Source organism: Staurois parvus, unplaced genomic scaffold (assembly GCF_062004578.1).
Source record: "Staurois parvus isolate SC_StPar_1 unplaced genomic scaffold, SC_StPar_1.0 ptg000081l, whole genome shotgun sequence".
NCBI lineage: Eukaryota > Metazoa > Chordata > Amphibia > Anura > Ranidae > Staurois > Staurois parvus.
Window position 1 is genome coordinate 14,605,224 of NW_028317877.1, and position 24,320 is coordinate 14,629,543.

Here is a 24,320-nt window from a genome sequence, read left to right on the forward strand (position 1 = left end):
CTCAGGGAAGTATAAAGGAGGAGCTGCACGCAGAAGGTTTTTTATCTTAGTCCATAGAATGTATTAAGGTACAAAAAGCCTTCTACCTTTGGAACCACTTTAAAGAATATGTAAACCCAACATTTCATATTCCTGATGTGTGTCTGCTGTACCATGTACTTGTGTGAAAAAGTATTGTTTTCCTTGTATTGCTTCCTTTGTGTGAAATTCCTGGAGTTCATGCCAGTCTCTCTGCTTTCCTATTAAAAACTGACCACACAAGACGGTAGAGCACACCATGGTCAGTTTTTTGGGTGTACTGGAGCTCAGCCAGCTCTCCTCCAATGATCAGATTTCTGCTAACAGGCTCCCACAACCCCCCGCACAGCCATTCACTGGGAAGACCAATTTGCTGCTGTTTCTCACCCCCCAGCTCTTTATGCAGTTGAGAACAGAGGGTATGTGATCACTTATAAAAAAGGGGGGGAAAGGGGTATTTATAATGTTTTTGATGTATACACAAATGTTTTACCTTTCATTTTGATTTTAAATTGTATGGATTGTTGGGTTTACATATACTTTAAGGGTTACATACTGTATAAATGAAAAAGTGAATAAAGTATACCATGTTGAAGCACTGAATTTTTTTTCTTTTTTAGGATTTATCCCCTTTTCTTTATAATCTGTAAATTGACATCCTGCCAATCATGTGTGGTCACAAGCACAAGCTATTCACACTGGCATTCTGAAATATACTGTATGCTTAACCACTTCCATACCGGGCATTTTCCAGGTTTCAGCGCTCTCACACTTTGAATGACAATTGCGCGGTCATACAACATTGTACCCAAACTAAAATGTTATCATTTTCTTCACACAACTAGAGCTTTCTTTTGGTGGTATTTAATCACCACTGGGGTTTTTATTTTTTGCTAAATTAACAAAAAAAGACTGAAAATTTTGAAAAAAAAAAAACACGTTTTCTTTGTTTCTGTTATAAAAGTTTGCAAATAAATAATTGTTCTTCATAAATTTAGGCCGAGATGTATTCTGCTACATGTCTTTGGTGAAAATAACCCAAATTAGGATGTATTTTTTAGTTTGTAGGAAAGTTATAGAGTTCACAAACTATGGTATAAATCTGAATATTGATCAATCCTGAAGTACTGACAGCCAATCTAATTTCTTGAGGTCCAAGAATGTCAGAACAGTACAGATATCCCCCAAATGACCCCTTTTTGCAAAGCAGACAGTCCGACGTACTTCGTAAGAGGAATGGCGAGTTTTCTGCAGTTGTATTTTTTTTGTCATAATTTTCCGGAAAATGAAAAAATTAAAAAAATTATTGTCACTATTTTTTTTTTTTTTACATACGTCACCAGTGCAGTACAGCGTCATCATATAACTGGCATGGTGGTGATCAGGGACACTGAATGGTGACAGTATGAAAAATATATATATATATTTTTTTTTTATTTTTAATTTTTTTTCTTTTTTTTAAGATTTGTTTTTCATATTTCACTATGACCAAAGTAGCACAATGTTACCATAGTAACATTGTACTACTTTGGGGAAGTGATCAGTATTTTTTTTTTTACACAATTTGCTTATAGCAAAGAATTACTTTGCTATAAGCAAGCATTTACCTGAATGACATCGATTCATTCAGGGTTTTTTTTTTTTCTTTTTTGTGCTTAGCTGTGATTTGGCCACAGCTAATCACATGACATGTGATCGCTGTGACCATTCACAGCTAGACACTAGTATACAATGGATGGCATGAATGAAGCCATCCATTGTATACAACGGTCATGTGACCTGCTGTGATTGGTCACAGCAAGTCACATGGTACCGGCAATGGGGGCCAGTACTCAGATCTGTCATCGGCCGTGTCCGAGGTACATGGCCGGTGACAGATCGCTCCGCTGTGTGGCTCTGCAAGCGTGCAAACTGCGCATGCCCGGGAGTACTCCATATGGCGTCCACCCAGAAATCTACAGCATTTTTCCAGCCGCCAAACAGCTACTGGCTGGGTGGCTAATGGTTAAATTTTATTTTTTTATTTATTTATTTCAGGTACTTATATAGCGCCGTCGATTTACGCAGCGCTTTACATATATGTTGTACGTTCACATCGGTCCCTAATCCTCAAGGGGCGTCCAATCTAAGGTTGTTACTAAACCCACAACAGTAAAATCAGTCTGTATATGTAGTAAAGCATGCTTGTTATGCTCACTGTGGAACCTAAGGGGTTAATCCTCTGAATTGTGTAAAAAGGTTGTTTGAACCTATCTTCTCTGATCCTCCCCTTCTTTTGTTGTCCCAAATCCATCTGCCTTAATTAGAGCAGCAGTGGTAAGTCTGCACATGCTATGTTTGGTGTGTGTTGTTTTCTTTTTGTTTTGTTTTTTGGATGGTGCATGTGATTGTCACAGGGCTAATCAGCACTGTCCAGACAGAGGGTCAGGGGACAGTCAGAGGCGAATGAAAATTCCTCCTACAAGATTACCAGTGTTCGGCCAGACACTGATAGAAGTCACAAGACTGCTCTATATTCTGATGAGAAAAGGTATTTATCAGTTTATATTTACTAAAATAATTGCATTTCCATGTTGTGTGTACTGTGGGAGACCAGATATAGTGAATGCAGGGTCCGGGGTTCAGTAACACTTACACGAAAAATATTTACTTAACATTTTAAAAAATAGTACCATTATTTTTATTCCTGAAAAAAAGAATTAAGGAAATGTATGCAAACTATACTTTTGTATGCTTAATTTTTTAATGTTCTCACAGTGAAACCTCCTACAACTGTGATGATAGCATGCATACAACACAGAGGTGCAGGATTAAAGCTGAAATTCGGGGACAAAAATTCTCATTTATATCTATTCCTCAATAGTCACAAAGAATATAAATCTACTTTGTGTGCACCAAATGGCTTTGCAAACCCAAATATGACCTTGTACAAGAAGCAGTACCATCATCGCTGTGGTTTACACAGCCCATGCAGAGCACAGAGCTGTGGGATGGGCCCTGCAGGTTCCACCCACTACAAGCTGCCTGTAGAAACTACAGGAGGGGGTGGAGACAAGACTAGTCAACCTGCACAAGAGAACAGAGCAACAGTGAGTGGTCTTTATTACAGGAAGCTCCTGCACAGAGGCAATGTTTCACACTGGATTACTGCACAGATCTGAAAGAAATACACAAAGCACACCAAGATTCAAGGAGGAATTACACATCTCTCGTAGTCAGACAAGACTTGCTTATGCTGCAGTTCAGCTTTAACCTCCTTAGTGGTATTCCCGAGTGTAGCTCGGGGTAAAATGTCAGTACCAAGAGTGGTAACCCCGAGCTACACTCGGGCTTACCATGCGGCGTTGCTCAGGGAGTCCCTGCAGCACTTACCTTGTCCTTCGCTCCCAGGATGTGTCCCCTGCAGCGTTCCCGGCCATCTCCTCCGGCCGATGCCGGCATCCGGCTTCTGTGTTCCGGTCCCTGTGACGTCGGGACGTACGGGCGCCAGAACCGGCGGCAAATTTGAAATTTTTAAAGAATTTCATTTTTTTTAAAATGATTATTACATAGTAAAACATTGCTGTTTCAATGCATTTCACATATATTTTGTCCCTACTGCTTTGCCCTGTGCCCTGCCTGCATTTTGACTGTTCTTTCTGCCTGGAAACTTAGAAAAGTCCATGGCGTCCAAAAAGCGTCCCTTTACGTCAAAAGCGGTTTTAGACCAGCTAGAGAACAGCGATAGTAAATCAGAACCACTTGCAGAATTGAGTGATAATGATTTGTGGGGAAATTCGCCATCAGACACTGAAAACGATTTTGCGACTTTGCTCAGTGATGGGCAAATTTGCCTCTGTATTTCAAATTTCAGTGTTTTTGGTTTGATTATATTATTGAATTAAATTTATTATTATTATATTATTATTTTTTATGATTATTTATTAAATTATAATTTATGATTTCGGGTTTCAAATTTTATCCTACCCGGGATGTTTACTAGACTCTTGTTCGGACAGATTTCAGTGAGTTATTCCTAAAAATTACAGCCTACAATAAAAAACTACATATTTCCATGCAAAAAAATGTACCGCTTTCAGCAAAAAAATAATCATACCGCCGAGGAGGTTAAAGTGAAGTTAAAGTGTCATGAAATAAAATATCTGATGAAATTTTACATGAGCTCACAATCATCCAGAGACAGCCATTCTCTAATCCAAGTAATTTTAGTACTGAAGCAGCAAAGTTCAAATTACTCACTGAGAATTAGAATGTGACCCCAGCCACAATGGCTGCTTCCATGAGACCTAATCCAGAAAAGACTCTCCAGCTTCTTTATTAATATAAACACACATCCACATACAAGAGAGACTGAAAACAGTGCACAACTTACATATAATCAATATCCTTTTGAGTGTCTTCTACTGAAATACCCAGCAACACACAGATGCCCCGTCCAATGGTGCTAACCTGTTCTTCTCCCACTGTAAACGTAAAGATACCCAGTTAGTAGACTGATGGGAAGCTTAGGGTGTATGCAGTTATAGGAAATAGCAAAGCCATATCTAAACCAAACAAACAAAAATGTAAATCGATTGCAGCTTACCAGTATTACAATTATGTCTATATAACTTTCTATGTAAAGTGACACAAAACAATCCTTATTCTCTAAAACTTAAAAAAAAAAAACAACCCAAACGCAAACATTTATTATATTGCATCTTACCAATTCTTAGATGTGATGGCTGCATTAGTTTACTTTTTTAGGCTTTCTTTCTTCTATTTTCAGGTGATCCAGCCAGTAAGTCTGTTATTTTTCAAAAGAACAAGCTCTCCTCCAAATATATCAGTTTACAGGGATAAAACAAACCTGTTACCACTGACAGGGGTGCTCATCTTTTATTTATTTTCAGTCTTTAAATTTCATATAAAACCTTTATCCCAACTCTGTAACTGCTTATAAAGTGTTAGCTGGAGTTTGTTAGTTCAATTTGTTAGTGTATTTAAATCTGCTAGTACACCTAACACTGCCCTCCCCCTAGAGTGACAATGTTGCTGTAGGCACCTCTAGTTCAGAGATCTCCCTGTGTTTCTGAGTCCCTGTCCTGAGCAGTTTGCCTACTTGACATGAATGAATGCAAAGTGTTCTCACCCTGTTGGACGAAGTGAAGGGGTGATGTGGTGACATCACACTCTTTACCTCTTCCAATCAAAAAACACTTTGCATTCATTCAGACAATGCAAAGTATTCTCTGAATAGCACCTGTGTCAAGCAGCCGACCTCCTGTGTTCAGAATGCAGCAGGCCAGCCAATCAGCATGGGTCTCAGAAGCAAGTGGAGTTCAGTGGAGTAGCAGTGTGCACTTCAATCATTTCCAGCTCCCATTGGCCACAGTCTAGTCCCCCTAAAGTCTGAAGGACCGTAAATTGGCCCTTTGTTTATAAAGTTTGGAGACCCCTAGTCTAGGGGGACAAGAAGAAGAGGATTTACTTACCCAGTCCTCCGCTCCTCCCTACAACTATACCAATCCCTGCAGGGTCTTCTCCCCCATGCTCCAGTGGTCTAGGATACTGGCATCATCAAGACCAAAACAGGGTCCACAGCAGTGCACTGGACATGAATGATGCCAAGGGACAGTCCACTGCTGGATTGTGGGGGAATGCCATCTGCTTGGGAAGCCGAGGATCAGGTAAGTAAAATGGTTTCTCCTCTCCCCTAGGCTAAACAAGCTATTAACCTTTGCACTGTGGGCATAATGTTTGAGTTGCCCAGAGCTAGTCTTTATTATTCCTGTCTGTATCCAGTCTGACAGCTGGAATTTATGTTAAAGCTAAACTCCAGGAAAAGTAAAAATTCTCCTTTACAGTGGGGCTGTGCCTGCATTGCATGGGTTAATGTTTGTTTAGGTCTACTGGACTGCAGCGTCTTCTCCCCTACACTATGACAGTTGAATGTCCTCTGACATCATTAAGACTAATACAGGGGCCATAGCCCTCTACTGGATGTGAGGACTCCAAGGAACATTCCACCTCCAAAGCATAGGGGAGGTGTTGTGTGGCAGAAGGGTGGATAAATGAAACTGCTCATGAGAAAAGTGAGGGATCAGCCTAGAACTACATGGGAGGAGCTTGTGAATGATCTCAAGGCAGTTGGGACCATAGTCACCAAACCACTGGTAACACAATACGCCGCCATGGATTGGCAAGGTCCCCCTCCTCAAGAAGAAACATGTACAGGCCTGTCTGAAGTTTGCCAATGAACATCTAAATTCTAAGTGATTCAGAGAAGGACTGGGAGAAACTGTTGTGGTCAGATGAGATGGCAGACAGTCTGACACTAACTGACACTTTGTAGGGCCCAGTGACACTAATACAGTGATCAGTGGTAAAAATATATACTGTCACCATATTAATGACACTGGCTGGGAAGGGGTTAAACATCTAGGGCGATCAAAAGGTTACCTGTGTGCCTAGCCAGTGTTTTTGTGTACACAGTGTGCTGCTTTTACTAGGCAACCTGCTAGATTTATCAGACAGTCAGTAAGTACAATGCTAGGTGGATTCAAACATGTTTAGGACACACATACACTATATTGCCAAAAGTATTGGTACTCCTGCCTTTACACATACGTGAACTTTATTGGCATCCCAGTCTTAGTCCGTAGAGTTCAATATTGAGTTGGCCCACCCTTTGCAGCTATAACAGCTTCAACTCTTCTGGGAAGGCTGTCCACAAGGTTTAGGAGTGTGTCTATGGGAATGTTTGACCATTCTTCAAGAAGCGCATTTGTGAGGTCAGGCACTGATGTCGGATGAGAAGGCCTGGCTCTCACTCTCCACTGTAATTCATCCCAAAGGTCAGGACTCTGTGCTGGCCAGTCAAGTTCCTCCACCCCAAACTCGCTCATTCATGTCTTTATGGACCTTACTTTGTGCACTGGTGTGCAGTCATGTTGGAACAGGAAGGGGATATCCCCAAACTGTTCCCACAAAGTTGGGAGCATGAAATTGTCCAAAATGTCTTGGTATGCTGACGCCTTTAGAGTTCCCTTCACTGGAACTAAGGGGCCAAGCCCAACCTAAAAAATAACAACCCCACACCATAATCCCCCCTCCACCAAACTTTACACTTGGCACACAGTGCAGTCAGGCAAGTACCGTTCTCCTGGCAACCTCTAAACCCAGGTTCTCCTACCAGAGAAGTGTGACCCATTCCATGAAGCTCTCTACACACTGTTGTTGTGCCAATCTGAAGGCCACATGAAGTTTGGAGGTCTTTAGCTATTGACTCTGTCATTTTACTTTGCCTACCACTTCGTGGCTGAGTTGCTATTGTCCCCAGTCTTTAGCCATTAACTCTGCAGACAGTTGGCGACTTCTCTGCACTGTGCGCTTCAGCATGCGCTGACCCCACTCTGTCATTTTACGTGGTCTACCACTTGGTGGCTGAGTTGATGTTGTTCCCAGTTGCTTCCACTTTGTTATAACACCACTAACAGTTGACCGTGGAATATTTAGTAGTAAGGAAATTTCATGGATGGACTTATTGCACAGGTGGCAACCTATCACAGTACCACGCTTGAATTCACTGAGCTCCTGAGAGCGACCCATTCTTTCACAAATGTTTGTAGAAGCAGTCTGTATGCCTAGATGCTTGATTTTATACACCTGTGGCCATGGAGGGGATTGGAACACCTGAATCTAATGATTTGGGGGGGGGGGGGGGGGGGGGAGTCCCAGTACTTTTGGCAATATAGCGTATATCTATACAAAAATATGAAAAGAAATGAGGAGACTCGATGGACCACTTGGTCTTTTACCTGCCGTTGCTCTTTCTACAACAGTCCATTAATATGCCACACATGGGGAAGTGAACTCCAAACAATAGTTGGATGACATTATTATTATACAGGATTTATATAGCGCCAACAGTTTGCTCAGCGCTTTACAATATAACGGGAGACAATACAGCAACAATACAGTTCAATACAAGAGGGTTAGGAGGGCCCTGCTCCTTGGAGCTTATGTTAGGAAGTTATCCATCGTATCTCTACCTTGCAAACTTATTATCTGATCGATGGAAATACAATCAAATGCATGCCCAGGGATGAGCAGTTTGGGTTCGATTTTGAACCCACCAGGCAGAGGCATTCCCCAACCCACAGCCGCACAATTTCATAACCCCTGCATAAATGCAGTTGCAGGCAGGAAATGCTTCCGCCACCTACGATTGGTTGTCTGCAGTGACAGCTGCCTGGCAAGGTAGATCCAGTGGATTCAATACCGTGTCCATACAGCTCATCTCTATTAATGACCAAAGCATCTCAGTGCGGTTCAAGTGCTGCAAAAAACCTGATCATTTTCCGCTCTGGCCGATTGATTCTGTATGATCAAACTGGACATTGATTGGATGATAAAATCTAAGTGTGTATGGCCAACATTAGATCTACCAGCAGGAATGCAGTGCCAGGGACTGCCTGCTTGGATACAAGATGGTTGAGGTAGGTGTGCTCATATTCCATATATCTGGTGGAGATGGCAGCATGTATTGTGAGCTCTATGTATACCTCCTGGGATGTAACAATGTATATTACTGCAGGGCTTGAAATTTCCACTCCACTGCTTGCCAACGGCGAGTGGAAATTATGGTGGGGGCGAGTGTGTCCCCCAGGGCCGTCTTGCTGAGCAGGCTCGGAGCTCAAGCTGGATCTGTCATTGGCACTGGGAGCCATCAGACTGTCAATAGCTGAGTGCAGTGAAAGCAAAGCAAGGAGTGTGTGCTGTGCTCTCTGCCTCCCCCTAGAGTGCAGTTCCCGGATCTGTGAGTGAACAACGAAGTACTGCAACTTTTTATGGGGGGGGGGGGGGGTACGTGTGTGTCTGTGTATGCATGTACAATTGTACATGTGTCTGTGTGTATGTACATGTGTGTATCTGTACGTGTGTGTGTGTGTATGAACATGTATGTGTACGTGTGTGTGTGTATGTACATACATGTGTCTGTGTATGTACATGTGTCTGTGTGTATGTACAAGTGTCTGTACATGTATCTATGTGTATGCATGTCTGTACGTGCCATACATGTGTCTGTATGTGTATACATATGTCTCTGTGAGTGTGTACATGTCTGTGTGTGTGTACAGGTGTCTGTTTGTTGGTGTCAAGTAACTCTAAGGCCTGGCTAGTAGCTCAAGACTTGAAATGTTAAGCCCTGATGCTAGGACTGCACGTAGAGAAGTGTGGGATCCAATGCACTGGGCCAGGCTCCTCCACCATCCACACTGCTGTGTACAGAGGTGGAGGCCAGTCCTGGGGAGCAGTGTGCTGTCTACTCTCCGGCCTCCCTCCTCCATGCCTGTGCTGTCTACTCTCCGGCCTCCCTCCTCCATGCCTGTGCTGTCTGCTCTCCGGCCTCCCTCCTCCATGCCTGTGCTGTCTGCTCTCCGGCCTCCCTCCTCCATGCCTGTGCTGTCTGCTCTCCGGCCTCCCTCCCTCCTCCATGCCTGTGCTGTCTGCTCTCCGGCCTCCCTCCCTCCTCCATGCCTGTGCTGTCTGCTCTCCAGCCTCCCTCCTCCATGCCTGTGCTGTCTGCTCTCCAGGCTCCATGCCTGTGCTGTCTGCTCTCCAGCCTCCATGCCTGTGCTGTCTGCTCTCCAGCCTCCATGCCTGTGCTGTCTGCTCTCCAGCCTCCATGCCTGTGCTGTCTGCTCTCCAGCCTCCATGCCTGTGCTGTCTGCTCTCCAGCCTCCATGCCTGTGCTGTCTGCTCTCCAGCCTCCATGCCTGTGCTGTCTGCTCTCCAGCCTCCATGCCTGTGCTGTCTGCTCTCCAGCCTCCCTCCCTCCTCCATGCCTGTGCTGTCTGCTCTCCGGCCTCCCTCCTCCATGCCTGTGCTGTCTGCTCTCCGGCCTCCCTCCTCCATGCCTGTGCTGTCTGCTCTCCGGCCTCCCTCCTCCATGCCTGTGCTGTCTGCTCTCCGGCCTCCCTCCCTCCTCCATGCCTGTGCTGTCTGCTCTCCGGCCTCCCTCCCTCCTCCATGCCTGTGCTGTCTGCTCTCCAGCCTCCCTCCTCCATGCCTGTGCTGTCTGCTCTCCAGGCTCCATGCCTGTGCTGTCTGCTCTCCAGCCTCCATGCCTGTGCTGTCTGCTCTCCAGCCTCCATGCCTGTGCTGTCTGCTCTCCAGCCTCCATGCCTGTGCTGTCTGCTCTCCAGCCTCCATGCCTGTGCTGTCTGCTCTCCAGCCTCCATGCCTGTGCTGTCTGCTCTCCAGCCTCCATGCCTGTGCTGTCTGCTCTCCAGCCTCCATGCCTGTGCTGTCTGCTCTCCAGCCTCCCTCCCTCCTCCATGCCTGTGCTGTCTGCTCTCCGGCCTCCCTCCTCCATGCCTGTGCTGTCTGCTCTCCGGCCTCCCTCCTCCATGCCTGTGCTGTCTGCTCTCCGGCCTCCATGCCTGTGCTGTCTGCTCTCCAGCCTCCCTCCCTCCTCCTCCATGCCTGTGCTGTCTGCTCTCCAGCCTCCCTCCCTCCTCCTCCATGCCTGCGCTGTCTGCTCTCCAGCCTGCCTCCCTCCCTCCTCCTCCATGCCTGTGCTGTCTGCTCTCCAGCCTCCCTCCCTCCTCCTCCATGCCTGTGCTGGGGACGGTGTGTGGGCAGGAAGTTCCCGGATGAGCCGGTTCCTGGTGCACTGTACAGGGAGGAGACTGTCATCATTTCCCCTCCTCTCCACACCGCCCAGCCTGTCACCAGCAGCCGCTCTCCTGTGCGCTCAGCCCGGCCACTTACCGGTCACACTGGCCTGAGTCACCCTTTGGATAATAGCTCTCATTGTGCTCAGCCGGCCCGGGGTACACAAGCAGCCGCTCTCCGCCACCGACTCTGCTGCTCCTTCCTTCCTAGAATGGACTGCGGGCTGTGTGCGCGCCCTCTACTGGCTATAATTAATAGCAGCAAGTCATGGACTGTACACTGTGATCCTAGGAGCTGACACTCCACTCATTAGTTTGACCACCTGCGTCCCAAGCCTGTTCTGACATTTCTCTCCTGTATGTAAAAATCACCTTTTTTATAGAAAATTACTAAATTAAAAAATACACCCCAAACCATTATATATGTTTTTTAAAGTGGAAGTAAACCCACTTCGGTAACGTTTACCTACAGGTAAGGCTTATTAAAGGAAATATTTCCTAAACGTGTGCAATTTAGGAGATATTTACTGTAGGAGCGCCGCTGATGTCACCAGCGCACGCACACTGCGCTCTCAGTGGATGGTGTGAGAGTGCCGTGGCTAAAACTTTCTTTTGCGCATGTGTGATGCCATTGCTAGGGTCTATTTTATTTATGGGCAGCACAGTGGCTTGATGGTTAGCACTTCCACCTGGCAGTATTAGGGTCTCTGGTTTGAATCTCAGCCATGGCACCACCTGCCTGGAGTTTGTATGTTCTCCCTGTGACTGCTGGGTTTCTTCCAGGTACTCCAGTTTCCTCCCACACTCCAAAGACATGCTGGTAGGTTAATTGGCTCTTGTATAAATTGTCACTAGTATGTGTATGTATGAATGTAAATTATGGACCTTAGACTGTACACACCTTGAGGTTTAGGGACTGATGTGAATATACAATATGTATGTAAAGTGCTGCATAAATTGATGGCGCTATATAAGTACCTGAAATAAATATTTATTTCAGGTTCTTATATAGCACTGTCAATCTTACACAGCGCTTTACATATATATATTGTACATTCACATCAGTCCCTAACCCTCAAGGGGTGTACAATCTAAGGTCCCTAACTCACATTCATACATACACATACTAGTGACAATTTAGACAGGAGCCAATTAACCTACCAGCATGTCTTTGGAGTTTGGGAGGAAACCGGAGTACCCGGAGGAAACCCACAAAGGCACAGGGAGAATATGCAAACTCCAGGCAGGTGGTGCCATGGTTGGGATGTGAACCAGCGACCCTAGTACTGCCAGGTGGAAGTGCTAACCATCAAGCCACTGTGCTGACCATTGCCACCTCATTCCTTTAAACCCAAACACGTATTACTTACACAAATTCTGAGACCCATTTAATGCAGATAAGATACTAAATTAGTTTAATTACCACTCTAATCAGCCACAGAACCTGTATAATTAAACACTTACCGGCCACAGTATATCAGATATACTGCTACACGATTGCTCAAAATCACGTATATATACGTGATTCTGCAGCTCCGGGTAGGGGCCACTTGTGCCCCCTACCCGCGCCGCCATTCACGGCCACGGGTGTCAATCACCGGGTCCCGGCTGGTGATTACCCGCTGGCACCCAGTGATCACCAGCAATCACCGACAGGGAGGAGGGCTGCTTTGTTTACCAACATTCCTCCTCCCTGTCAGTTTGAGCACACTGCTCTGGATAGCTGAGCTAAGCTATCCAGAGCAGTGTGCTTACAGTGAAAAACACCCCCCCGCCCCCTAGTAAAACACTCCCATCACACAGTTAACCCTTTGATTGCCTCTCATGGTAACCCCTTCCTGCCCAGTGCCATTAGTACAGTGTCAGTGCTTTTTGTTAGCACTGATCGCTGTATTGGTGTCACTGGGGATGTCAGTGACACCAAATCAGTTCCCCCCAGTGTCAGAATGCCTACCGCAGTCCTGTAGTCCCACTATAAGTTGCTGATCGCCGCCCTTAAGTTGCTGATTGCCGCGATTATTAGTAGAAAAAAAAAATGCCAGTATCTATACCACCATTTGTAAATGCTATAACTTTCACGTGAACCAATTCATTTACACATATTGGGATTTTTTTTAGCAGAGACATGTCGCAGAATACATTTTGGCCTAAATTTATGACGAATTTTGATTTTTAAATTTTTTTACTGGACACGTTTAGTAGCAAAAAGTGCAAAATATTGTTTTTTTTCTCAAAATTGTCAGTCTTTTTTTTTATAGCACAAAAATGCATAGGAGATCACATACCACTGAAAGAAAGCTCAATTTGTGGGAAAAAAAGGACGTAAATTTCATTTGGGTGCAGCATTGCATGACCGCGCAATTGTCAGTTAAAATAACACAGCGCCGTAACACAAACCGCTTTTTTAACTGCTTCCTGACCGCCCTATAGCAGAAATACTGCTACAGGGCGGCACAGGTGTGCAAAATAACATATATATATATATACTTGATTCACGCTCATGTGGTTTTCACGCCCCTCCCAGATGGCGTCAGATTGCCCACCAGTACACCAGTAATCACATTTCACCCCTTAATTGCCAGGAACACGCTCATAAACAATAAACATCCATTGCTAGTATAGTGTCTGAACAGATCAATATCTTTGATCAGATCAGCACTATACCAGCGTTCACATTAGTATAGCGTCCCTAAAAACGCAGTGTTAGCGGGATCAGCCCCGGCACCTGCCAGCACCTGCGTTTAGCCCCTATGCTTACCCCCCCCTTTTTCCCCAGCAAGTGCAGTGTCAGTAGGTCACTGTCACTTGATACATTGCACACAAAACCGCAGGCCTGATCTCTGCTAACACTTGCCGGTAAATTCTGATGACTCTCATATGCAGCAGAGTGCCAGTACTAGTGCCGCTCTACCTTTTGGTGAACTGATGAGCACCAGCGGCCTAGTTCATCTTGGTCTTTCACATACCAGCACTGCAGTATGACTTGGTGATGTGGCGAGTCCCATAAGTGCAGTACAAGCTGGTACGGTGGCGAGCACAAACATTGTCCTGCAACCACCAAGAATTTGCACACAGGCCCGTAGAGCCCCTAGTATCCTTCCGGATTTGCTTGCAAATCCTGATTGGCAGCCCACAAATTCTGCAGCACCTGTACCCCCCCCCCCCCCTCATTCACTGCCCAACCCAGAATTCAGGTGGAAACTGCAGATCAGCAAATTTATCTACTCCCCTTGATTTTTTGGAGCTGTTTTTCATGGAAGATCTGTATGCATTGATTGTGGATCAAAGCACTTTATATGCACAACAATTTATTGCTGCCAATCCAAATTCAAACCTTGCCAGACCATTCGCATGGAAACCCATTATGGTTTCCAAATTTACATTTTTTTGGGGGCCTAACCCTCATCATGGTCCACAGATCCGATTCATCATATGCCTGTGTTCTCTGCTGCCATGGCCAGGCCTAGAAATGAGAGTATAATGTGTTTTATGCATTTCAATGACAACACACTCTGTCATCCTTGGGGTGACCTTGAATTTGATCGGCTCCACAAAATTCGGCCCTCCTAAATCACCTTTGCAAAAATTTGCAGATGTCTATACTCCCCAGCAAAACATCTGCGTTGATGAGTCCCTCATTAATTTTTCTGGGCGCCTTGCATGCAAACAATTTCTCCCCAGCAAGCGTGCCAGATATGGGGTCAAGATGTATAAGACCTGTGAGAGGGCAACAGGCTATACATATAAGTTTCAGATTTACAAGAGAAAAGTCACATGGAGCCCCCTGGATGCCCAGACTACATGGGGAGCAGTGGCAAGATAGTTTGGGACTTGGTGTCATCCTTTTTCCATATGGGGTACCACTTATACGTGGACAATTTTTATTCAAGTGTGCCACTATTTGGAGATTTGTACAATCTTGGAATTGGCGCGAGTGGCACTGTGTGACCTAATGTGTGCCCACTTTAGAAGTGAGTGGATGCAGGTGGTATATTCTAATGGTGGGCATACCACACTTTTTTTGGCAGAGATTTCTTCTCTGTTTTTCATTCAGGCCAGCATATATACCCAAAAAGGACCAGTGACGTATTGGTACATCACTGGACTTTGAATGGTTATACCAGGATGATGCCTACAGCTGCAGGCATCATCCTGGTATTGTTTTTTCAGCCAGCGATCAGCTTTCATGTAAAAGCAATTCTAGTGGCTAATTAGCTGTAGGATTGCTTTTACAAGCAGCGGGAGATGGTGACCCCCCCCCCCCCCACGGCCCCAATGCCTTCCACGGCCTTCTCAGGCAGTCGCGTGCCATCGGGGGAACCTGAGAATGCAGCCGGTGTTTCTGTCAGATGACCATAGAGCTGATTGGAGACCAGAATTGTGCCAATCACCTCTATAGTCTAAGAAATCGGAAGCTACGAACATTTCATCACTTCAGTTTCGCAGGATATAAACAGCGCCATTTGTAAATTGGGAAAGCATCTGATCACACCGATCTTGGTGAGATTAGATAATGTAATGGCAGAGGAAATATGTAGAGTCTGATGGACCTCAGATTTCTCAAAAAAGAATATATGACAATGCCCATTGACGTTATAGGGGATATTTGCATAATGATAGCATTAAAAGTGCACGAGAGTTGAACCTGTGCCGGTATGTAAACAGTGGTTGCACTATGCATGTGAGGTATCGCCATGAATGTCAGATCAAGGGAAGTAATTCTAGCACTAGACCTCCTCTGTAAATCTAAAATGGTAGCTTGTAAAGGCTTTTAAAGCATTACCTATGGATATTAAAAATATATGTAGTTTGTACAGGACCCCAACATCCAATAAGCACTTTCAGGATTTTAAAGGGCTTTATTTCCTCATTACACTTCCTGACTACCTATCACAGTTTCGGAGGCCCTGAAATGCCAGGATAGCACCAAACCCCCCAAATGACCCCTTTTTGGAAAGTAGACACCACAAGAAGTTTGATAAGTAGCATGGTGAGTATTTTTCAGATCTCGTTTGTTGTCAAAAGTTTTTGGAAAATGAAGAAAGAAAACAAAAACATTTTTTATTTTATATTTCAAAACCTTGTGAGAAAAAATTATATCTGCAAAATACTCACCATGCCTCTATTTAAATTCCTAGGGGTATCTACTTTCCAAAAGGGGTCGTTTGGGGGGGGGGGTGGTTTGGTGCTACTGGCATTTCAGCACCTCCTAAACTGTAATAGGTAGTGAGGAAGTGAAATGAGGAAGTTACACACCTTCAGGCTTTCAAAGTGGTCATTGGATTTCAGGATCCTGTATGTGGCTAGCCTCCCAAAAAGTTTCACACACGTGGTATCCCCATACTCGGTAGAAGTAACAGAATGTATTTTGGGGTGTAATTCTGCATATACCCATGGCTTGTGTGAGAAATATATAATTTCAATGACAACTTTGTGTAAAAAAAAAAATGTTTTTGCCTTTTTCCAAAAACGTATGGAAAAAAATAAATCTTCCATGGACTCAATATGCCTCTCAGCAGATCGCTTAGGGTGTCTACTTTCCGAAATGGGGTCTTTCGGGGTTGTTTGTACTGTCCTGGTAATTTAGCACCTTAAGAAATGTGATGGGCAGTCAGAAAGTAAAAGCTGTGTAAATTCCATTATCTATACCATAGTCTGTAGAGGCTATAACTTTCACACAAAGCAATCAATATACACTTATTGGGATTTTAACCAAAAACATGTAGCAGAATACATTTTGGCCTAAATTTGTGACAAAATGTGAGTTTTTTTGGACATTTTTATGATAGAAATGAGAAAATATCTTTTTTTTTCAAAAACATTTGTTTTTCAAAATTTTTTTGTTAATAGCGTCAAAAATAAAAGGCGCACAGGTGATCAAATACCACCAAAAGAAAGCTCTATTAGTGTGAAAAAAGGCAAGTGGTTAATGAATTTTAGTGTACACAAAAACAATATAATACCAATTTTTTGGTAAAACATAAAAGATGATGTTACACCTAGTAAATAGATACTCAGAATGTCATGCTTTAAAATTGCATATGCCTGGAGAACAGCGCCAAACTACTCACAGGAGGCCTTGAGCTAGAATTATTGCACTCGCTCTGATGTTCACCGTGATATCTCACATCTGTGCATAAGGGACCAATGCACGCGTTCGCCTTTGTGCGCAAAACACAGAAGGATGAGGGTGCTTTCATTTTTTTTATTTTTTATTTTTAGGACTCATGCACACAGGACGTTTTAAACACGCTCCTCCTCTTGGCAGCAGCGTTTTGGCAGAAAAAAACGCCTGATGCTTGTCAAAGTGTCTAGCGCTTTTACAAGTGTTTAGGCGCATTTTCAAGCGTCAAGCACTTGGGTGTTAATTCATTTCATTGGTCAGAATAATCATTTATTCTGGCCATTGAAATGAATTAACGCTCAAGCGAAAAATATGCCAAGCATTAACACGTGTCAAGCGTTTTTTCTGCCAAAACACTGCTGCTCCTGGATGCACTAACCCTGGGTTTTCCTTCCTGCTGGTAAACATTACTGGTACTAAAGGCTTCTAAAAGTCTATGTGTGCATGTACACATAGGATAACACGGAGGGACATTTGGAAGCAATAAAAAAAACACCTGATGCCCCAAAAAGTGACTGCAAAAATGCCCTGTGTGCATGAGGCCTTACACCGTCTCTTTACTTTTTCTGCTCGCTTTTGTTGCTGTCACCATCCCTTATGACAATAATCAGTAGTGACCGGTCCACTTTGCTGAGACATCTGGGGGTTTATTTACTAAAGCTGGAGAGTCCAAAATCAGACTCCCTTCTGCATAGAAACCAATCAGCTTCCAGGTTTCATTGCCATAGCTTCATTGAACAAGCTGAGGTTAGAAGCTGATTTTTTCTATGCAGAAGGGAGTCTGATTTTGGACTCTCCAGCTTTAGTAAATAAACCCCCTGGGGTCTATCAGACCCCAGATGTCTGCTCTGCCCTTAACAGCATCAGATCAGATTTTTTTTCCATTTACAGTGCCTTGAAAAAATATTCGTACCCCTTGACATTTTCCACATCTTGCCATGTTACAACCAAAAATTTAAATGTATTTTATTGTGATTTTATGTGATAGACCAACACAAAGTAGCACATAATTGTGAAGTGGAAGGAATATGATAAATGGTTTTCAAAGTTTTTTTACAAATAAATATCTGAAAAGTGTGGCATGCATTTGTATTCAGTCCCCTTTACTCTGATACCCCTAACTAAAATCTAGTGGAACCGATTGCCTTCAGAAGTCACCTACTTAGTAAATAGAGTCCAGCTGTGTGTGATTTAATCTCAGTATAAATACAGCTGCTCTATGAAGCCCTCAGAGGTTTGTTGGGAAACATTAGTGAACGAACAACATCATGAAGACCAAGGAACACACCAGACATGTCAGGGATAAAGTTGTGCAGAAGTTTAAAGCAGGTTTAGGTTATAAAAAAATATCCCAAGTTTAGAGCATCTCACTGAGCACTGTTCAATTCATCTTCCGAAAATGGAAAGAGTATGGCACAACTACAAACTTACCAAAACATGGTTGTCCACCTAAACTGACAGGCCAGGCAAGGAGAGCATTAATCAGTGAAGCAGTCAATAGGCCCATGGTAACTCTGGAGGAGCTGCCGAGATCCACAGCTCAGGTAGGAGAATCTGCCCACAGGACAACTATTAGTCGTGAGCTCCACAAATCTGGTCTTTATGGAAGAGTGGCAAGAAGAAAGCCATTGTTGAAAGAAAGCCAAAAGAAGTCCCATTTGAAGCTTGCGAGAAGCCATGTGGGGGACACAGCAAACATGTGGAAGAAGATGCTCTGGTCAGATGAGACCAAAATTGAACTTTTTGGCTTAACTACTTCAATACCGGGCACTTTTACCCCCTTCCTTCCCAGGCCAATTTTCAGGTTTCAGCTCTGTCACACTTTGAATGACAATTGCGTGGTCATACAAACTAAAATTTTATCATTTTCTTTACACAACTAGAGCTTTCTTTTGGTGGTATTTAATCACTACTGGGGGTTTTATTTTTTGCTAAGTTAACAAAAAAAGACTGAAAATTTTGAAAAATAAAAAAACACGTTTTTCTTTGTTTCTCTTATAAAAGTTTGCAAATAAATAATTGCTCTTCATAAATTTAGACCAAGATATATTCTGCTACATGTCTTTGGTGAAAATAGCCCAAATTAGTATTTATTATTTAGTCTGTAGGAAAGATAGAGTTCACAAACTATGGGATAGATCTGAAAATTGATCAATCCTGAAGTACTGACAGCCAATCTAATTTCTTGAGATCCAAAAATGTCAGAACAGGACAGATATCCCCCAAATGACCACTTTATGCAAAGTAGACAGTCCGACGTATTTTATAAGAGGCATGGCGAGTTTTTTGTAAGTTGTAATTTTTTTTGTCATAATTTTTCGGAAGATGAAGAAATTAAAAAAATTATTTTCACAATTTGTTTTTACATACTGTCACCAGTGCAGTACAGCGTCATCATATAACTGGCATGGTGGTGATCAGGGACACTGACTGGTGACAGTATGAAACTATAGATGTACATTTTTTATTTTTTTTTATTTATTATTTTAAATTTTTTATTAATTTTTTTTTCTTTTTTTAAGATTTTGTTTTCATAGCTCACTATGACCAAAGTAGTATAATGTTACCATAGTAACATTGTACTACTTTAGGGAAGTGATCAGTATTATTTTTTTTTTTACACAATTTGCTTATAGCAAACAATTACTTTGCTATAAGCAAGCATTTACCTGAATGAAATCAAGTCATTCAATTTTTTTTTTGTGATTAGCTGTGATTTGGCTACGGCTAATCACATGACACAGCTGGGCTGCGATTGGCCCTGCTTGTGCATGTGATCGCTGTAACCAGTCACAGCTAGACACACTTGTATACAATGGATGGCATGAAAGGAAGCCATCCATTGTATACAACTGTTGTGACCTGCTGTGATTGATCACAGCAGGTCACATGGTACTGGCAACGGGGCCAGTACACAGATCTGTCATCGGTCGTGTCCGAGGTACCCTTCGGTGACGGATCTCGCCACGGCGCAGTCCTGCGGGCATGCGCAATGCGTGTTCCGGAAAGGACGCCGTATGGTATCCACCCGGAGGGACGGGTTGTTCGCCCGACCCCCATCTGGCTATAGCCTGGGCGGCAATTGGTTAAAAGTAAAACACTATATGTGGCGGAAAACTAACACTGCACATCACCCTGAACATACCATCCTAACCGTGAAACATGGTGGTGGCAGCATCATGTTGTGGGGATATGTTTATTCAACAGGGACAGGAAAGCTGGTCAGAGTTGATGGGAAGATGAATGGAGACAAATACAGGGCAATCTTAGAAAAAAAACCTGTTAGAGTCTGCAAAAGACTTGAGACTGGGGTGGAGGTTCACCTTCCAGCAGGACAACAACCCTAAACATACAGCCAGAGCTACAATGGAATGGTTCAGATCAAAGCATATTCATGTGTTAGAATGGCCCAGTGAAAGTCCAGACCTAAATCCAATTGAGAATCTATGGAAAGACTTGAAAATTGCTGTTCACAGATGCTCTCCATCTAGTCTGACAGTGATCTAGTAAAGTGTCTTATATTTCTTTACATGAATACAAGGTGCTCTGTGAATGGATAAAAGGTGGGGCGAGCAAACTACAGGATCACCTCTCATCCGTTCACAGATCGCATTGTATTCACTGAAAAGAATATAGGCCATTCTGGGGTTGATTTACTAAAACCGGAGCATGCAAATTCTGGAGCAGCCAATCAGCTTAAAGGCTTTTGTTTGTAAACGCTTAATAGAACAAGCTGAAGTGAGAAGCTGATTGGCTACCACACACAGCTGCATCAGATTTTGCACTTTTCAGTTTTAGTAAACCCTCCCCCGTGTGACTGGATGAGGTGTGTGACCCACTATTATCGCCGTACTAGAGCTGGAACTGAACGTCTGAGCGGATGAAACTCCCAGCTGAGGCTAGTGTCCTGTGGAATAAAATGAACATTTCTAGCATCCCCGGCTGCCATCTGGACATCTTGGCAAAGCATGGACCAATCACAATGAAAAAAAAGACTTTCCTGGAGTTCTGTTTGTAAAATATTACAAATGTTGGAAATGACAAGAACATGTTAAAGCCAATGTGTGCTCTTAGTGAATTGTTCTACATAAAAATACAAAACCTTTCTAGTTTGTATAGAATGAAAATGGATCAGAACCCCTGTCAGGTTTTTACAGCCATCTGTGTTCCTGTGAAGAAACTTCACCCTATTTGTCCTGTTTACCTCTATCACTGAAAGTGAAAGAAAATCTGAAAATGTGTCCCCCAACTAGGAACAGAGGGGAAATCTTCCAATGGGGACACTGGTTCCATTGACAAGGGATTCCCTCAGTTTGGAAAGATTTCCTCTCACTTCCTGTTTTGGCTATGGGACAAACAAATAAAACTGACAGGGGTTATAACCATCGACACTCTATCTACAGTGCCTTGAAAAAGTATTCATACCCCTTGAAATTTTCCACATTTTGTCATATTACAAACAAAAACATAAATGTACTTATTGGGATTTTATGTGATAGATCAACACAAAGTGTCACATAATTGTGAAGTGGAAGGAAAATGATAAATGGTTTTCAACATTTTTTACAAATAAATATCTGAAAAGTGCGGCGTGCATTTGTACTCGGCCCCCCGGAGTCAATACTTTGTAGAACCACCTTTCGCTGCAATTACAGCTGCAAGTCTTTTTGGGTTTGTCTCTACCAGCTTTGCACATTTAGAGAGGGACATTTTTGCCCATTCTTCTTTACAAAATAGCAACTGCAGGGAAACTAACAACAGAGGGCATGCCGGCCTAATGCATTATCCCAGGGATACTGTGTATATACACTGCCCAAAAAAGTTAAAGGAACACTTTGAAAACACATCAGATCTCAATAGGGAAAAATCTCATGCTGGATATCTATACTGATATGGACTGGGTAATGTGTTAGGAATGTAAGGATGCCCCATCATTTGATAGAAATGAAAATGATCAACCTGCAGAGGACTGAATTCAAAGACACCCCGAAAATCAAAGTGAAAAAATTATGCAGCAGGCTAGCCCATTTTGCTGAAATTTCATTTCAGCAACTCAGAATGGTACTCAGTAATTTGTATGGCCCCCACGTGCTTGTATGCATGCCTGACAACATTGGGACATGCTCCTAATGAGATGATGGATGGTGTCCTGGGGTATTTCCTCCCAGATCTGGACCAGGGTATCACTGAGCTCCTGGACAGTCTAAGGTGCAACCTGGCGGCATGGGATGAACCGAAACATCATATCCCAGAGGTGTACAATTGGATTTAGGTCAGGTGAGCATGGGGGCCATTCAATGGTATCAATTCCTTCATCCTCCAGGAACTGCCTGCATACTCTCACCACATGAGGCCGGGTATTGTTGTGCACCAGGAGCAACCCAGGACCCACTGCACCAGCATAGGGCCTGACAATGGGTCCAAGGATTTCATCCTGATACCTAATAGTAGTCAGGGTGCCATTGTCTAGCCTGTAGAGGTCTGTGTGTCCCTCCATGGATATGCCTCCCCAGACCATCACTGACCTACCACCAAAACAGTCATGCTGAACGATGTTACAGGCAGCATAACGTTCTCCATGGCTTCTCCAGACCCTTTCATGTCTGTCACATGTGCTCAGGGTGAACCTGCTCTCATCTGTGAAGAGCACAGGGCGCCAGTGACATACCTCCCAATTCTGATGATCAATGGCAAATGCCAATCGAGCTCTATGGTGCCGGGCAGTGAGCACAGGGCCCACTAGAGGATGTTCGGTTCTCAGACCACCCTCATGAAATCTGTTTCTGATTGTTTGGTCAGAGACATTCACACCAGTGACCTGCTGGAGGTCATTTTGTAGGGCTCTGGCAGTGCTCATCCTGTTTCTCCTGGCACAAAGGAGCAGATACTGGTCCTGCTGATGGGTTAAGGACCTTCTTTGGAGGCTCTGGTGAAGAGTGGTTACCCTTGAAACACATAAGCCTTTTTTGGATCCTGGACAGCATCTTCTTGGCATTGGATCACTCTGCACCTCCTGTGCCATGAGATGGTGTCTTGACATACTGTATATCTTCACCATTTGTGAGTATGGTTTTAACCTTTGTATATTAAAGTATCTGTGGGATAATGCACCCGCCCTCTGTTTGACCCGCTCATCATGTAGACTCCTCCTTGTAGAACCTTTCTATGGATGTGTGTGCTGCAGCAGCAGCTGAAGATTGCAGTTTTATTGTAATGACAACTAAATGTATCAACACACTGTACATTGAAACAGTCACATATAGTCTGACTTAGGTGTGCACTAGAAAGGGTGACAACACTGCAGCTAAAACAAACGTCTGTGTTGTCATCCTTGCAAAAAAGAAGAAAGAAAAAAAAGGATAGACCTTGTTGGTATAATTTAATAGAAAGCTGGACCTATAGTCAAAAAGTAGCAGCCCCATATCTTTAGGCTACGGCAAGTATGTGCTGTCCCCTCTAGGCCTGCTCTGTATACATATATGTATCTTTAACCCACATGGAAGAAAAATATATTTGAAATATATTTTAAAAATATTCTTCCCAAATATATTGCCATATATTTGAAATGGTACAATTTTGGCCATATTCTATATACATAGCATGTTGAAATGCACTTTTATTACAAAATATATGAAAAATATTTTTAAAAATACATTTCAAATATACTGTATGTCTTTAAAAATACAAATCTACATTTTTGGAATGCATTTACAAATATATGTAAAAATATGTTAAAATTAATTTTTTATATGTTAAAAAAAATCTGAAGAATATATTTAAAAAAAATATATATATATTTTTTAAAATATAGTTTCTTAAAAATATATTCAGATTCAAAAAAGTAGTTTTTAACATATATGTTTTACATATATTTGTAAATGCATTCCAAAAGCAGTGTGCTTGCAGTGAAGCACACGGACACCCCCTAGTGAAACATTCCCAGCACACAGTTAACCCTTTGATCACTCCTCAGGTTAACCCCTTCCTAACCCCATGCCATTAGTACAGTGTCAGTGCTTTTTTTTTGTTAGCACTGATCACTGTATTGGTGTCACTGGGGATGTCAGTGACACCAAATCAGTCCCCCCCCAGTGTCAGAATGCCCGCCATAGTCCCACTATAAATCGCTGATCACTGCTATTACTAGTAAAAATGAAAAAAAAATCCAGTATCTATACCGCCATTTGTAAATGCTATAACTTTTACATAAACCAATTAATTTACACGTATTGGGATTTTTCTTTTTAGCAAAGACATGTCGCAGAATACATTTTGGCCTAAATTTATGACAAAATTTGATTTTTAAAATTTTTTTACTGGACGTGTTTAGTAGCAACAAGTCAAAAATATTAGGTTTTTTTTCAAAATTGGCAGTCTTTTTTTATAGCACAAAAAATACAAAACACACAGGCGATCAAATACCACCAAAAGAAAAAAAATGGCCTCGTCAGGGAGGGGGTAAATCCTCTGGAAGGCAAGTGGTTAAGCATGTATTAGTCAAAAATATTGGTGAAAAT

The 24,320-nt window shown here is 43.0% G+C and overlaps 1 protein-coding gene across 3 annotated transcripts in view; it reads right to left on the reverse strand.

The window, feature by feature from the left end:
• DTD1 (D-aminoacyl-tRNA deacylase 1) overlaps positions 1 to 10,906 on the reverse strand; it is a 180,205-nt gene extending 169,299 nt beyond the window's left edge. For all 3 annotated transcript variants that reach the window (XM_089669798.1, XM_089669797.1, XM_089669799.1), the window contains exons 1-2: positions 10,777 to 10,906; positions 4,391 to 4,481 (exon numbers count right to left, since the gene is read on the reverse strand). In XM_089669798.1, the coding sequence (XP_089525924.1) occupies positions 4,391 to 4,481; positions 10,777 to 10,819 (134 nt within the window). In that variant the 5' untranslated portion in view covers positions 10,820 to 10,906. The remainder of the gene's footprint in view (positions 1 to 4,390; positions 4,482 to 10,776) is intronic.
• Between the last annotated feature and the right edge of the window lie 13,414 nt (positions 10,907 to 24,320).